General features: G+C 44.0%; 2 protein-coding genes across 2 annotated transcripts; one reads left to right on the top strand and one right to left on the bottom strand.

Moving 5' to 3' along the window:
• Positions 1-8,111: 8,111 nt before the first annotated feature.
• LOC133916806 (protein EMBRYO DEFECTIVE 514-like) lies at positions 8,112-10,789 on the bottom strand. Its single transcript, XM_062360656.1, has 2 exons — positions 10,363-10,789; positions 8,112-8,613 (listed from the first exon to the last, which is right to left on the bottom strand). Exons 1-2 carry the CDS (start codon positions 10,687-10,689, stop codon positions 8,287-8,289), a joined length of 654 nt encoding a protein of 217 aa, XP_062216640.1. The 5' UTR covers positions 10,690-10,789; the 3' UTR covers positions 8,112-8,286.
• Positions 10,790-10,884: 95 nt separating this feature from the next.
• Positions 10,885-15,552, top strand: LOC133916805 (protein CutA 1, chloroplastic-like). Its single transcript, XM_062360655.1, has 6 exons — positions 10,885-11,190; positions 13,761-13,852; positions 14,120-14,182; positions 14,922-14,953; positions 15,072-15,166; positions 15,280-15,552. Exons 1-6 carry the CDS (start codon positions 10,982-10,984, stop codon positions 15,362-15,364), a joined length of 576 nt encoding a protein of 191 aa, XP_062216639.1. The 5' UTR covers positions 10,885-10,981; the 3' UTR covers positions 15,365-15,552.
• Positions 15,553-15,979: the final 427 nt, after the last annotated feature.

The following is a 15,979-nucleotide window of genomic DNA, read 5'->3' as shown; positions in this document are numbered from 1 at the left end:
TGTGTCAGATCGAGATCGGGTATAAGTGGGTAGATCCTATATTGAATGCATTACTTGAATTGTTGTTTATTCTTTCCTTATCAGCTTGAGTATGTTGTTGGTGCCTAGATTAAAAGTTAAATCGAAATGCTTAGCAATGCATAGGTCATTCGATAGAAGTCGAGCGGTGAATTGTTTTATCGTTCATGAGTATAGGCGTTATTTACTTTCGTAATGATCATAATGTTGGATATGAGTTGATGATGGTTGGATGAGTGGTGAGTATGAGACGAGATGTGGACGATACTAGGGGTGTTGTTTGCTCCGGAGGTAAGTCCTGGGGGCAGGCCGGGAGAGGAACCCGGATACCGTAGACTGCTTATGTCATTTAAGCACTGATCGTCGGTGTAGTTAGCTTTAGCACTTACCTTACTCACCACATGCCGATCTAATAGTAAGGCGAGCCGAATACCTCTGTAGCTGTGATTATTTGGGCGTGAACATCTACGGTGTGAGCGGGCATGCTTGTAAGAGGTGCTAGTTTTCTCCGGGAGTAGTTCTAGTACATCCGCGCCGAACGATGCATGATCCAAATGGTTGGGGTTTATTGGGAAAGGTTGACATAAGTACTCCTTGTATGGGTTTGTGTGGTCATACAAGCCATATTGTGCTCAAGTCGTGTGGGTCCAGGAGTATCCCTTGCAGGGTGTAAAAAATTTTGAAATACCGCACTCTCGGTCATGAGCATGCTTCCGTCCATCTGCATCGGTCGTAGAGTTTTCACTTGTGGTTGATAGTTGGATATGTGGGAGATGGTTGAGTTGGTCTTTTGTTACATGTATGCTCATAATGGTTTTAGTTATTTATGTTTAGTTGGTTATGGTAGGGTAGAGTTATATTGTTGTTGGTTAATTTAATTACTCACATCTATGTGTCTAGGTTGCTTATTGCTTATGTTTAACTTAACCATGCAGCTTTTTCTTGCCAATGGCTCAATGCATAATCCTTGGAGTCGATCTATATATATGTGCTCTTTATGATTTAAGTCTTGCGAGTACCTTCGTATTCATGCCTGCATTTTCAGGTGTTGCTGGTGAGGAAGAGCCGATGTTTGGCTACTTCATGCCTACTGTTCAGGGTGGTGGGCAAGAGTAGTTCACCCTACTTTCAGAGATCGTGTTTTTGGGGTGGAGCCTAAGGGCATATAGCTTCACTCTTTTTTTGTATAGGTTTATATTTTCGCTACGTAGATGTTGTTATCTTTTGTTGTAAATTGGTGTAGATGGTTGCATGACTAAAGACTTGTAATATAATATTAATTACTCGCTCTTTCTTAAGCTTTTTTGTGGTGTATATGTTGGAAATGCATGTATTCTGATCTTGGGCATAAAACACATGCCGGGACTACCGGGATGATATTCTGGTTAATTATCGAGATTGTGATTATGAATAATAATCCTTCTGATGATTAATTAGAATATTATTTGAACAGTTCCTCACATTCAGTGACCCTTTTAAAGTAGACCTAACAAAGATCTGAATCAAATCAAAAGAAACCAAGGACTATGCATTGGAGTGTATTCTAGAGCTACAGTTGAAGAAATACATAATTTTACCCTACTACTTTGAGTGTGTGTTCTCCTCTATAAATGTTTTACTTTTTGAGCAACTAACCTATGGTGACATATGTGTAGTTATCACTGAATCATCCTTATCATCCAGTTAGACATTAGCAAGATCATTATCTTAAACTCACAAAATAATCCAAAAGAAAACTACCAATCCGTCATTGACTTGCTACAAAGTTAAACTCGAACGTTCCGTTAATGCTATTGTAATATTTGATTTGATAGAATCTAAGTCTACTTACAGTAATAATCACACACATACAGATTGTACACGTGATACATCAAGAAGAGTGTTAGACATTAGCCATATGCGAAAGAATAAATAGTACGACACGACTTTCTTTGTAGAAAGCAGGGCGCAGATAATAATTTATGTGATTTTTATGTATGAGAGTTCATGCATGGATTCACCAGAGATGCATCGCTCGAGGAGACTGATGTTGAGGTAAACAACATATATATTGATGATTAATTTTCAGGTTTGATACATATTCATAAGGATTCATTTATTCAATTTTTGAAATTGCAGTTCTTCAAGTTGACCACATATCGACTCTTATCTATTAAAATTAACGCACTTTAAAAATAACTTATTGACTTCATCAATAAGCATGTAATCAGTTCAATCGGTGAATACTATAAAATTAACTGATCAACCTCATTACCTTCATCTAACAAGAAAAGACAAAGTTCAAATCATTCAATTAGCATGAAATCTTAACCTGCTTATTTTTGTTGTAATGAAACTTGATATGTATGCGATGTACATATGTTGTGATGAGACTCGATATTTTATAACTTAAATTTATATATGTTTGTGTATATATGTTATAATAAAAATTTAATATGTAAATTAAATTTATATAAATGCCAATAATAAAATAACTGATAGAGCTGCTAATGAATTTTATGGTCGATCCAGAAGCACGAAGTCATGCTTCACAGGGAAGGTAGTTCACAGTGTCTTTCAACTAGCTACCTTCCAATATTTTTCAAAAAAAAATTCTGCTTTTTTATCCTGTTTCGCTTTTCCGTTATTGCTATAGTAGCATCGGTTATTGCTTCCAATATTTTTCAAAAAAATTCTGCTTTTTTAATCCTGTTTCGCTTTTCCGTTATTGTTGTACTAGCATCGATTATTGCTCATTTCCATCACGAAGGATTCAATCCAGCCGTGCGTGTCTATAAATATGCTATACATTATTAGCGGCAATGCCTAGAATTTTAAAATAAACATGTTATTAGCGACAATTGCTAAAATTTAAAAAAGACGAAACAACATTGCTGGTGGGTAAAAGTGACAGTCCACTTTTCAATATCGGTTGAAGCTACAAATCAACCGTGATAGGTACTTTTATACTAAATAATAATAATTAATATAGTTATTAACTATCGATAATGAATAATCAGTAATAGTTTAATACTTATCGTCAATAATAATTTTAAACCGTTACTGATGATATATTATAAAATAGTATAACACGAACAACACTTATCTGTCATCTAAAAACGAAGCACCGGCAGTTGGACAAAAGCTACGGTGATTCACGAAGCGTCCAGCACTTGGGCCTTACTCGTCCGAGACTGCAGCTACGGTCGGAGACGTCTGTCTCTCTCCGCGGACCCGACCTCGACCTGCTTGGCGATGGCAAATTGGCAGCAGTCGCGTAAGCTGCGCTCGACGGGAAAGACAAGCGAAATAGGCAGGTGAGCCGTCTTATCCGCACCGTCCTTACCTGCGACGTCAATTCATGCAGCAGCGGATTTTCAGGGGAGGAGGCTTAAGGCTCCGTACGCTGTCACTCTCGTATAACCTATGAAACCGAAGAAAAGAGATAAGATGACAAAAAAAGAGAGAGAAGATCGGCTCTTCTTGCATGACTTCGATTGATCCCCTTTCAAAAGCGGGCCTGATCGAGAGGTGTGCTTTGCCTGGGTTAGAAAGTTCCCTGCTCTGCAATGATCAATGGAGGTTGGTTTGCTACGTCCCGATGTGAAAGTCTAGTTATTTTCAAAAGAAAATCTTACCAATCCAACGAGATAGCAATTGTAGCATAAAGCCTAGTAGGCGGTAGCTGACGAGCAAGCTAGCGATGCAACAAGCAGCAGCACAAGTGCTGATAACGTAACTGGATAACGGATGCACCGCAAGTGGCAAAACAGAGTATGTGTTGTATAATATGCGATAAACAGAGTATGGATTTCAATATTTCATAAATGAAAATATAAGTGTATGACACATCAATACTAATACACATGATCGTTGTAAAAAAGACAGCATAGCTGATATAACGGTTCTAAATATCATGTGTAAAACATGGACCAGACAACATGAACATATTATGAATAAAAATGCTCTCAGATTTAATTAAACAACAGTTGGCCTCAGAACTTTTAAAGTTTAACTCTCTAATTGTTCTAGTGTAAATATCATGGATAGAGTAATATTTCTGAGTTTATAACTAGCAATAGAGTCTAATCTAGTTCTCAAACATCTAAATTATCATACTGTACATAGTTATTAAGATCAAAACAAAATTCTCAAGTTCTGCAAGGGGTAGCAAGCTACTGTCGAATCACAAAGACAAGAGTCAATTTGCAAAAGATGAAGCAAAATTGAGCTTACAACAGCACACATATAGGGATCACAGTGACATAAATTGCACTGGACTACAAAGCCAACAAGAGTTTAAGTGTACAGCAAACATAATGAATAATCACCCAAGATAACCTCCAAGTATAAGCTTCGTATCACAGAACTAGATTCATCACAGACCTATGTTAGGGTACTCAGAAACATGCTCAATCTCAATATACACTCATCAGTATCAAGTAACCATAAGTATGAATTTGCTGTCCAGATAATAGAAGGGGAATAATACTCACAGTGCAATTCGCTGAAAAGCACCGATGAATGAGGTAAGGCACGGCTCACTAGTCGCTATCCCAGAAATTCGATCACCCGCCAATTGCCACCGGTGAGAGAAAGATGGATATACAACGCCTCAACCGTAACACCAATACAATACGGGCGAGTCTTGGCGAATACAGCTCCGAGGAGCACCAACACAACACCTCCACCGATAAATCTCCCAAATAGCCAAGCTGTGACCACCAGAACCAAGTGCAGCTCGGCTCAAAATCATATCAAGAAAAGCAAATCAGAGAAGAACCATGTGGAGGAGATGTGGAAAAGGGAAAAGGCAGATTTCTCTCTGCGCCTTGAGAGAAGGAACCGGCCTCCATCATATAGGGCCGGACGCCACCATCCAAACCCCCACGCACCCGAAGGACGCAGAGGGAGGTTACGCCACCACCCCCATGCGCCGCCAGCTCCTCTCTCCCTCTTCTCTCTCCATCTCTTCTCCTCTCTCTCTCTCTCTCTCTCTCTCTCTCTAGCTGAATCCAAGGGCACAGATAATCCCACCTACATGGGCCTGGGCTGCCCAAGCAAGAGAGTCGGTCGGCCTAGAGAGAAAAAGAGAGCCCAAGAGACATTAGAAATTCATAATTTCTTAACAGTATGTATCAATAGAACATGAATGTGTTACTGTATTTGCTGGCCATATAGGACTAGAAGTGACGAATCGCATGAACAACCGACTTGTCCCCTTCCTTTTCATTTTTGAGACTAGCAAAGCAGTTTTGTTCGGGAGATTTCATAATTTGCCATATTTTTTATATGCTATCATTGTACATATAGGTTTAGATTTCGCATATCATCTTCATAATAGATGACATATTAGGTATTAGCTAGATATTCAATAACATATCATGGATTTATTCTGGTTCTAGCTATGGCCTGAAGGCAGTGTTCTTGGTTGTATAATCACCGCCACCGTCGTGGCATCAAGTGTGTTCATCTGTTGCTGCTCTGCTTCTACCCCACTGCCAACTTGGGGGAGCAGACATGCACAACCAAACCATGGCTTCACTCGCTGTTTGCGTGACAAATGCTACAATTTGTGTGAACACGCTCGTGGCACATGCTATTTCTAGCCTCAATGGTCTCTTTTTTTTCCAACGAATCAACGGGAGGCAAGAAGTCCACCTACACTTGCCATTGTAGTCACTCCCTCAGATGAGGATGCAAAAATCTATTTTTCTGGGCAAGCACGGTGTCCGGTTACAAAGTTGGAGAACAAAGGAGGAAACAGAATGGGCCCGAGGAGCTAATTTACACCCAAGATGAGATGGGGTCGATGAAGAGTCGGCCCGACGTGCGATGACTCCTAAGTGTGAAGTGCTCCTGTAGCAGAGAAGCCATGACGCGTATTGAGTTGGATTCAGTCGAAGACCATGCGATTGCAGATCCAACGCTTCGCCGTCGAGCTCGTCTCTGAGCTCCACCCCGGCTTCATCAAGGGGTAGAAACGTGGCCAGCAGCTTCCTTGATGCCACAGAAGTAGCATGATGCTGTCACCAACTCAAGTCTCTGACCATCGCACTCAAGCTTCACTTTAAGCACTTTAAGAAGGCTTTTGATTCCATCATCTAGGATTCACTCGACATGATCCTTTGTGGCAGAGGGTTCGTGCGATCGCTGGTGCTCATGAATGTGGTTCCTCCTCTCCATTGAGAAGAACACCATCCTAATGATCATGGTCGATGAGCGCTTGCTGCACCCCCTCTCCTTCTTGGGAAGCAGCTTGATGTAGGTGTGGTTCATGCCGTCCATCGTAGCTGTGCCATCAGGAACCACCGCCAGAAGGATCTCTAGACAACAAGCCCGAACCCATCAAGGCCCGGGCTGCTACATCTACCATGGGGTGTCGCAGGCCTCGTCCATGGTGAACAACTCGTCTAGCCACCGTAGGTCGAAGGCCCAGTTGGGTGGCAACACCGAGCCTAGGAGCTTGGAGTATAAGGTGTGAAACATCCACTCCTTAGCACGGTGGGTGTGGGCTCTAACCACGTTACGGACAGTTCTGGAAAGCTCTGGAGCAGAAGTGATTTGGAGGCGACACCGAGACGATCGGCATTCGGCCGGCCCCCTCGCCCCGATGGCTTACCGGTATCGGAGGAGGAGGATGGCCCGGTCCCACTAGTGGTCAGTACTACTATAGTTAGTAGTTTGTTTACTTTTCAGTCTAGTTGTTAGGTTAGTTTGTAGTTTCTTTTAGTGGATTTAGTGATAGAACCACTAGTGCTTTTGTCCCTCTTTGATTTCTCCACCGAGAAGGAATCCAGGAGGTTCTTTTGTTCTTCGACCTATTGGCTTGTCGTGTTGGTTTCTGGTGGTGTCGTCGTCTCTACTTCCTCCAAAAGGGGAAGGTGTATCCTACCACGTCCGATGGGGTCGCCCGATTCGTTCAACGTTCTAATAGCGTTTTGCGCTACTGTTGGTGGCTCAAAAAAGTTCATTCGCCTTCAATGGCCCTACCTCGTTGGTGGCGGATGTATCAGCATTGGCTCCTCCGATCCAGCTTGGTAGCGGCATTCGGAGAAGCTTCAGGGTGTTACTGATCGGGACCTATGTGCGTTTTGCTATGTAATTTTCAGGTTTCTGGTTGTATTGCGTTTGTTACTGATCGAATAAAGTCATCCTATTTATTAAAAAAAATAGCACGGTGGGTGTGAACGAGGACACCATCGTCGCGTACATTATGATGATTTGATTGCGACGGAGGTGAGCTGAAGCTAAGGTGTGGAAGAAGCATATATTCTCATCCCCCAGGCGGTAGACACAGAGGCTGTAGCATTGCCACCAATAGGTGGCTAAGTCCTTCACGGTAGTGTAACACGGCGACGATGGTAATTTATTACGATTACCCATTTATCCACGGGTAAATACTCGGATAAAGTAAGATATGGATAGCAAAGGATATCTACAGGTATGTTAGTGGGTAAAAAAAATACTATTCGACAGTAGACGGGTGTGCGTATGGGTAAGACATACCCATATCTGTAAAACATGTATATTTACCATATAAATATCTCACCTTCAAACACTAACACTCTACATCATATAAATACCTCGTCCTGACCCACCCTGACGTGCCGCCACCGCCCTATCACGCCTCGTGCCTCCCCGCGCCACCCGTCGTGTCGCCCTGGCCCACCCCACCGTCCTGTCTCGCTGCAGCAGCCACCACGCCACCTATTCACGCCACGTCATCGCACCGCCCCACGGGTAAACGGATATACCCACGGATAACGGGTTTGAAACCAACTCTTCACCTACGAGCGTTCGTAGATATACCTATGGGTGAATATAAAACTGATAAATACAGGTATAAATAAACACTATCCGTACACGATTACAATCCCTACCGACAACAAACCTTCACTGAATCACCGTAGTGGAGAGACGGCCGACAACAAGCGCTCGGAGCAAGGTATGAGCTCTGGTGTGGGGGGACAGCTCAATCACCATTTGGCAATTGGAGATGAATTTGGCGGGCCGTAGCCGCAATGATGCACCTCGTTGGGACGGTGCAAACAAAGATGCAGTAACCACACTGCAAGCGAATGTAGAATACAAGACGAGTGGAACGCTGCAAGTTAAGAACATCATGGCGCAAGCATTACGCATAGATCATATCGCAGTTTCACGGTACAGAAGTCGGCATAGGTCTTTAGGACAGGCTAACAAGATCACACCAAATAAGGTAAATGCCCTTCATTTTCATGACACCAGGGGCATTAAACAGGCAAAATTGCAGGGCTTAGTAAGTTCCTAGTCACCTCTCCTGTCCCGGCCACGCCCTCCGCGCCCACCACCTCGCCCCCTTCCTCGTCCTCCTCGGCCCCCACCACCCTTATGGTGGCCGCCGGACTTCTTGCCGTTGCCAATCTTCATGTCCTCAGGGAGAGGCAGTATGTTGTCAACACATTTGCGGAAGCTGAAATCATCCGCAGATCCATCAACTCTACGAACAAAGAAGCAGCGGCTTTGCCACACCGGGTGGTTGCGGATCTCAAATGCTTCAACTCCTGGCCCGATCTTCTTAGTGGGTTCAGCATGGCCTTTCTTAAGCAGGTCCTCCAACACCATTTGTTCATACTGCAAAAGTTGAGATGCAAATTAGAAATCCATGTGTTGAAGAGCATATGTTAATGCCAGTAATGAGGTTATATATGGAGATTAAATGGATTTTTAAAGAACATCGGACACATCACAAAAGCATATCAAAGTTAAGGGACCACATGGCCAATTAAGCATCCTCTGTGAAGCATAAGGTCAGTGGTTTTTCTGTAATTAATAATCATTTTAAACCAAAATAGCCCACTGATGAGTCAAAGATGAGGGCTTTATGGAGTCGGATACTAATCCCTAGAAACCAACATAATCCCAAGACATGTTAAATAAATACAACCAGGACAAACGTTAGGTTTACATTAGATCTGGCAGTACTTGTACAGATAAATTGCAGTGCTGTTAAATTGTATGATCTAAAAGTAATGCCCGGATACGAAATTATTTTGGGATAGTATAGATGAACTATCCAAGGAATGTGTCTTTGTAACTCGGATGCGAGTCACAAGAATTTTTAGTGCAAGCAAAGAGAGTTGCAGTCTTACTGAATACCGCTTTAAGCTCTACAATACAAAAGTGCAACTCCCAGTCCCAACTATGAAAGAAGTCCCAAATGCAGTAGCAGTAAGCTTAGTAAGAAACCATGGCTCAAAACAAATTATTATATAGTCCAAAACAGAAAAAGGCCAGCTGTAAGTTTCAAAGTCAACCACACAAAGAAAGTTTTTTACAAATTCTGTGAACAACTCAATACTAACAGCAGACTCTTATCACCCATACACCACAAAATCAGTTCTCAAACTAATCAGACCAAAAAACAGAAAACCCTATCAAGCACTTTCAAGTGAAAAAAAAGTACAATAAACGATGATTGAAGTCTCAACTAGAGCTCCAATTGATTGCAGAAATGCTAACGACAAAAGAAAGACAAATCATTTATATATACCTTCTTCTCCGTGAAAAGAATTCAACATATGCACAAACAGATACAAACCACGCAAGTTAGCAAAACAGGGCATGCCAAAACTCATATGAGACCTGCGGCAATAAAGCTAAAGAAGCTAGAGGTCCTTATTAGGCTATGTTATTTAATCCAAAACTTGATTTGGCAAACCATACTAATCATAAGAAACTCGAAGCAAAGCTTAGTAAAATATCAACCTTGCTTCATCCAAAACACAATAATTCACTGAAGCTAATCAAATCGAACCAACATGCTGCAACTTCGCTAGGAAGAATAAAACTTCAGAAGATCAACTTATGCTATGGGGTGCATAGAGAAAATCCTAAAGCTGAGACCATTTCTAGTTCTAGCACATTCACATCCATAGCGTCAATAGATCAAATCAAAGAAGCAGGAAGTGCTAAGAAGACAATAAGATAAATTACAACTTATGAACTTTTAGTGCAAACTAACTAAAATGACAAAGGTGGCTGTATCACACTCTCATTTTCTTCTTAATACAAAGATACGCAGCTCTCCTACGTCTTCTAGAAAACAAACTAACTAAAAATGACAACCTTAACAACGATTTACCCAATTCGAAAAAGTCTGCTTGAAGTAAAGAGCAAACCTTGCCCAATAAAGGTTAAGGCGACCCTTAGTCACTGAAGCTGGTGTGATCAACCTACCACCTTGTGACTACCACATCAAGGCCAAAACTTCATCAGGCTAGTAGACTACATCACGCATAGAAATCACCATAAAAAATGACAACTTTTTACAACCAAAACAGCGCGAGGCCACTTGCGAGAGGATCGAACCATAGCCCTCACCTTATTGAAGTCAAGCTGAGGCGTCCAGGAGTGAAGCAGGGCAAAGAAGTAATCGAACATCTCGACCGCCGAGGCGAACTCTTTCGGCCCCAGATTCACCGCCTTCCCCTCCGCCTCCTCTCCCTTGCCATCCTCCCTCTCCTTCTCCACCTTCACCTCCCCCTCTACCTTCGGCTTCTTGGCCGCTGCCGATTCCTCCGTCGCCGCCTTGCCGCCCTCAGCGGCGGGATCACCCACTTCCTCCCGCTCCCGCTTCAGACCAGCGGCTGCCGGCGCCTCGGTTTCCATGGCTGCGGCTGCAGCCACCGCCACCTCGGGTTCAGCCATGGCCGGAGTAGCGCGCGGAAGGAAGGCAGAAGCGGAGCTCGATGCGTTGGCGCTGGAGGCTGCACTGATTCGTGTAGGGTTTGGGATTTGGGATTTGGGGGCTTCCGGCCGAGGAGAGGGGGTTAAGAAGCCGCGAGTTGCGGCGTTCGCGGCCGAAAGGAATCAGAATAGAAGCCCAAGAGAGGCCCACAGAGCCCAAGAACGCAGCGGGGACGAATCGTGTTCGTGAGCCACCAACGCAAGGCAGGGAGGCGCTTTTCCGACGGCGACGCGTACAGAAGCGGCTATACCAATGCCCCAGCTGCTGGAGATGCCACTCATCCCCGCGCCGTTCCGAGCTCTCTCGCCCTTGACCGCCGTCGCCGCCCCAGCCGGAGCTCCGCGCGCGGTTCTCTACGGACGCCGTGTGCCGCTCGCGGGGACGCTCCTGTTCCTCAGCACCGGTGCCGTTGCCTGCATGACGGGGTGCGCCTTCTGCCACCGCCGCCTCCCCTTCTTCGGGTAACTTATAACTCCCTCCCTCCCTCTTGAGTGTAACTCTGTTTCTTGTTTGGTTGATGCGTGGAAGGCACTCACATTCTCATGGTTCCGCGCAATGTTGTTCTCTTGTGCTGCGGTGGTTTAGAGTGGTGTGCGCATTTTCTGGAATCACTGACTAGTCCCTAATTTTTATGCTACCACATGAACAACAGCTTCCGGTAAGCTACACTCTTGATGCCACAATTCACGAGTCCAATTTTAGCAGTGCACGTCGGAAGCAGGCAAAATCCTCCAAGAATTCGTACTATGGTATATCAATATTACAAATCCTCACAATCTGCACCTAGTTAGTCCATCCCAAACCATATTTTCTTCATTTCGTTCCCTTCCCGATTCAACTCCCCGTTCCCATTCACTTTATTTTCTCTCATCTCCAACAGCTTCCCTTCGAAGGATCGTGAAGGAAAAGAAAAGAGAATCACATCCTGAACGGAATGACCTTAGGAATCTCTTCGTGACGGGAACCGTGAAGGGAAATCGTTGGAACGCTAAAGGAAACGAAAATCAATTCATAAAGGGATTCTGGGTCCTGATGGGAATCGGTTGGGGATGATCTTACTGCAAGGGAAAATTGCCTCTATAGCACTCCTCACAAAACGTTTTGCAAACATACTACTCTTTGAGCCAAAATTACTAAATTAGCACTAGTTAGTTCCCTCTTTTTTCTCCGTCTACCACTATATCAAAACCTCGCCTCCGTCAACACATCATCGTCTCCCGTACCATCTTCCACCTCTCCGGCACCCCTTTAGCTTCTCTCCCTTCTTCTCCGGTGAACCGAATCGGCCCTTTCTCTAGCGAGCAAGCAGGCTCTGAGATGAGCCTCCTCCATGGCCGGCAGTAAGCAAGCAGGACCGCCAAGCAGCCCAAAACCCGTACAGATGGAGTTGCCAGTGGATTCACACCGCCACCGCTCGTTCACGGTGCCACCACAGCTCGATTTGTGCCGCTGTCGCTGCTTGATTCCAGCCGCCGCCATCGCAGCTCAATTCGCGCCACCAATGGAGCACACCTTCTTTGCTGGGATCTGGCAAGGCGAGTCCAAGACCGAAGCAGCCATCTCCCGCTGGATCCTCTTGGTACTCCTCACCCTGGCCCTCCTTTAATTTCTTCTTTTACTAATGAGAAGAGGACAACATCGCTTGCATGGATGGATTGCTCATTTCCTTTTTGTAGAAATTTCTCCTTTCTTTGTCTAGATCCAAATGTTCTTCCTTGGTGCGCTAGATGGTATGGGAGGTGGCAGGTGGCCACGGATGGCATGCTCAGAAAGTGAGCTCGATGTTGCACATGGGTTCTCTAGTTTGGTTTGGACGGCGGCGAACTTGGCTGGCGGCGATGGAAAATGGCAGCAGTCCGCTCACGGGCGTGTCGAGGATGGCGCAAAAGGAGGTCAATGAGGAGGGAAATTTGTGGATGAAGGGTGGCGCTAGCATAGGGGCAGGAGCTCGGGATCAAGACTCGTGGTGCAGAGGGATTCCAGGCTGCCGGTGACGATGGGTAGGAGCGCCAGAGTTGGGGAGGATGGAGCGCCTAGTGCACACCGGATGAGAGACTTGCCAACTAACGGGGAGAGAAGTCCATATCTGATCTGGGTTGTTCACGCAAGGTTGAAGTGGTGCGGTGCTAGACGGAGTAAAGCATGATCACTAAGTAGTGCTAAAATAGAAATATAGACTAAAGGAGTGGTATGTTTGCAAAGCTCTTTAGAAATAGTGGTATATGGGCAATTTTCCCTAAAAAATATAGATGCAAACCTTGGAGGGTAAACGTGTTGGGCGTTATTCCTATCATTGTATCTCATGCTCATGTATGTTGGGATTACCACACGGACAAGGCTTGCTAGTTTCAACGGAAGCAAATAAATAATTTCAGCACAATCTGAAGTCATCCCAAGAACGTGACCTATTCACGGAGGGAAACATATGCATCACACATATATGGAGGTATAGGCAGCATCAACCACATCAACCAAAGGCAAACCAGATTTTAACGTGCAAACCCCCCAAATCTGAGTAAAAACCACGGGGCCTAGCCCAGCCAAATCTCTTTCACTATATGAATGTGGGATTACAACAAGTTCTTCTCTAGATAGCACTAGAGGCTCACATACATCAATATTTCACCATCTTGGATAGCAACATCGAGATTTGGGGGCTGCTAGCTTAGGGTTTGGTAGGACCTCATCAGTGCGGTGGAACAACAGACTGGTGGAGCCAAGGATGCGGATCTGGTGCTTCACAACTCTGGAAATGAAATCCCTTTGCTTGCTTGCAAGATCTCTCTAATCTGATCCCTTTCTGTTTTCTTCTCTCTTGGAGGCTTGACTGATTTTCGTGGTCTGGACAACAGCTCTAGAAGGCTCTCCTTCTCCCAAAAGGCTGAATAGAAAAGTCCAGAGCGTGTCCAAGGCAAGGCACACACATTTATTGCATGCGGGGCTGCTCATTTAGAGTTGAATACTCTCCTCATGCCTACCTCATTGGAGAATTTCCTTACAATGTAGTGACACCAAGATGCAAATTTTGCAGGGCAAGAAGGCTCAGCTCTGCCCAAATGGAGTCCGCTTCCACTGCTGTGCCCTCCATTGTTGTATATGTGACGGTTCCAAACAGGGAAGCAGGTTGTTTGCGCCTATTTTTTCTATGCTATTGATGCTTCCTTTACCACATTAAGTACTTGTTCATCAATTTATGCAATTCTATCCATTGAAAATACGGCCAGATTAGTACCTTTCAGCTTGTAACATTCGATCTTCATCCAATCGATTAGCTTTTGTTCGTTTAAGGTTTTAACCTTTTGTTGTTAGTGTTGCTGCATATTTTTCTGTCCAATCTTTCTGGCTTTTGCTTTAGATGTCTTAAAGAACTGTGTTTTGCATCTACTGCAGGCAAGAAGCTGTCACAGAGCATCATCAGCGAGAAACTTGCAGCTTGTGTGAATATAGTTCCTGGTACGAATTTGATTATCTCCTTGCTTCTGTTTCTTCATCTATGGATGACATTATGAACGCAATGCATGTGATTGCTCAGTTCAATTATTTATTTTCATAGTACGGAAGTTTTGTTCTGTTCAAATAATAATAACAGCACTGGGAAGGTCTAGTGATTGTGTAGCTCCCTTAGGGGCAAGGAGAGTCTTGGGCTCTTGGCCTCCCTACCCTTAATGTTTCTCAACAAAATATTAATTTTCATGCTCAATGTCAGTATCAGTATGTCAACTAAGTTTTCCCACTTTTCGAACGGTTGCTAGGTTTCTCTGTTAAGTAGTGCAATGTGAGGTTCAGCTACTATAGATAGCACTGTAAATGAGCTGAGCTTGAGAAAACTGCGTCGTCAGCTGAAGGAACTCATGGCAGAACTTACTGAAGCTTGTCATATTTTGTTGTTGAACAAATGACTCAGTTGGACTCACACATAGATATTACATTACACATCTTAGCTTCAGGCAACCAAAACAACCATAAACTGAAATCACTGAGTGTGTAACTTAGAAAAAAATTTGCGAGACCTATTGCCCATAAACAAGAATGATGCGTAGAGGTTGCATATAATATGTTCCTTGCTGTTTGGCACTTTAGTGCTTAATATGAATACCTTACTCTGTGTTCTCATTTTAGTTCTGGAATAGTATGTTCTCTTATCTGTCTTCTCTTGTGGTGAAATATACTGAAGTCCTCCTTACCTTTTCAGGCATTGAATCTGTTTACTGGTGGGAGGGAAAAGTATGTTGTTAAGATTTGTCCAGACTAATTAAATTAGTAGATCTTCACTTCTACTTGTTCGTTATCCCATTTTTTCCCCCTGCTTATCAAACTAAGTATGCACTCTGCCATTTTTCAGGTGCAAACTGATGCTGAAGAATTGCTCATAATAAAGACCAGGGAATCGCTTCTAGATGCCTTAACTACACATGTCAAAGCCAACCATGAATATGAGTAAGCTCCGTTCATACTACTGATGCTGTGTTTGTTGATCGAAAGTATATATAGCGACGTCAAGTATCAACATTGCTCTTGTTCTGGGGTTTACTTGTTCCTCGTCCATGCAGTGTTCCTGAAGTTATTGCTCTTCCCATAACTGGTGGTAACACCAAGTATCTGGAATGGATCAAGAACAACACTAGGGGAAACTGATCTGTTTTACACCCTGGTATGCCTCGTAATGCAGCTTAAATGCCCCAAAATATGAAGTGACTGCTCTGTTGCAGTTCCAGTGGCTTGCACAAAGGGAGTTCCTTCCGTTGACCTGTATATCTCAATTACATCGCTGTACTGAATATCTAATATATTTTACCATCTTCTCGTGACAATGGTTGCTGATAGATTGACCCGTGTAAATCAAACCAAATCATATTCAAACTTGTACATTGTCGTTCTTGATCGATATTTGGCATGGAGTATTCTGCTGACGTGCCTAGAACTCACATCGCAGCTACAAAGACGTGCAATTACTGAATTGCCCCTAATACTGCTCACAAGCTTTTATCCAACGATTCATGATTTATTGGTAAGCTCAGATATGGGAGAACTGCATCGTATGAGACCGTGGTAATGGTATGCTAGCTAGCCTCAAGGCTCTGTAGTTTCTTCAGAGCAGAGAATGTTACTTCGAAAACCACCACAAGGCAACCCGGGCATCCTTGCAGTCGCTGCTGCCGCTCTTCGGGCACAATTCAGAGTTCAGTGTTCAGGCAGGGCTCGCGGGCAGGGCAACCTCCTGTCGCACCTGCTCGTCCGGGTGGTCATCGT

Source organism: Phragmites australis, chromosome 4 (genome assembly GCF_958298935.1).
Source record: "Phragmites australis chromosome 4, lpPhrAust1.1, whole genome shotgun sequence".
Taxonomy (NCBI): Eukaryota; Viridiplantae; Streptophyta; class Magnoliopsida; order Poales; family Poaceae; genus Phragmites; species Phragmites australis.
This window is presented reverse-complemented; position numbering and strand designations above follow the sequence as displayed.

Excerpts from the sequence above, each read along its gene's own strand:
- LOC133916806 (XM_062360656.1), bottom strand. The coding sequence starts at position 10,689 with ATGGCTGAACCCGAGGTGGCGGTGGCTGCAGCCGCAGCCATGGAAACC. Across the intron at positions 8,614-10,362 it reads CTCAGCTTGACTTCAATAAG|TATGAACAAATGGTGTTGGA; the intron begins GTGAGGGCTATG and ends CAACTTTTGCAG.
- LOC133916805 (XM_062360655.1), top strand. The coding sequence starts at position 10,982 with ATGCCCCAGCTGCTGGAGATGCCACTCATCCCCGCGCCGTTCCGAGCT. Across the intron at positions 13,853-14,119 it reads GGTTCCAAACAGGGAAGCAG|GCAAGAAGCTGTCACAGAGC; the intron begins GTTGTTTGCGCC and ends CATCTACTGCAG. Across the intron at positions 14,183-14,921 it reads TTGTGTGAATATAGTTCCTG|GCATTGAATCTGTTTACTGG; the intron begins GTACGAATTTGA and ends TTACCTTTTCAG.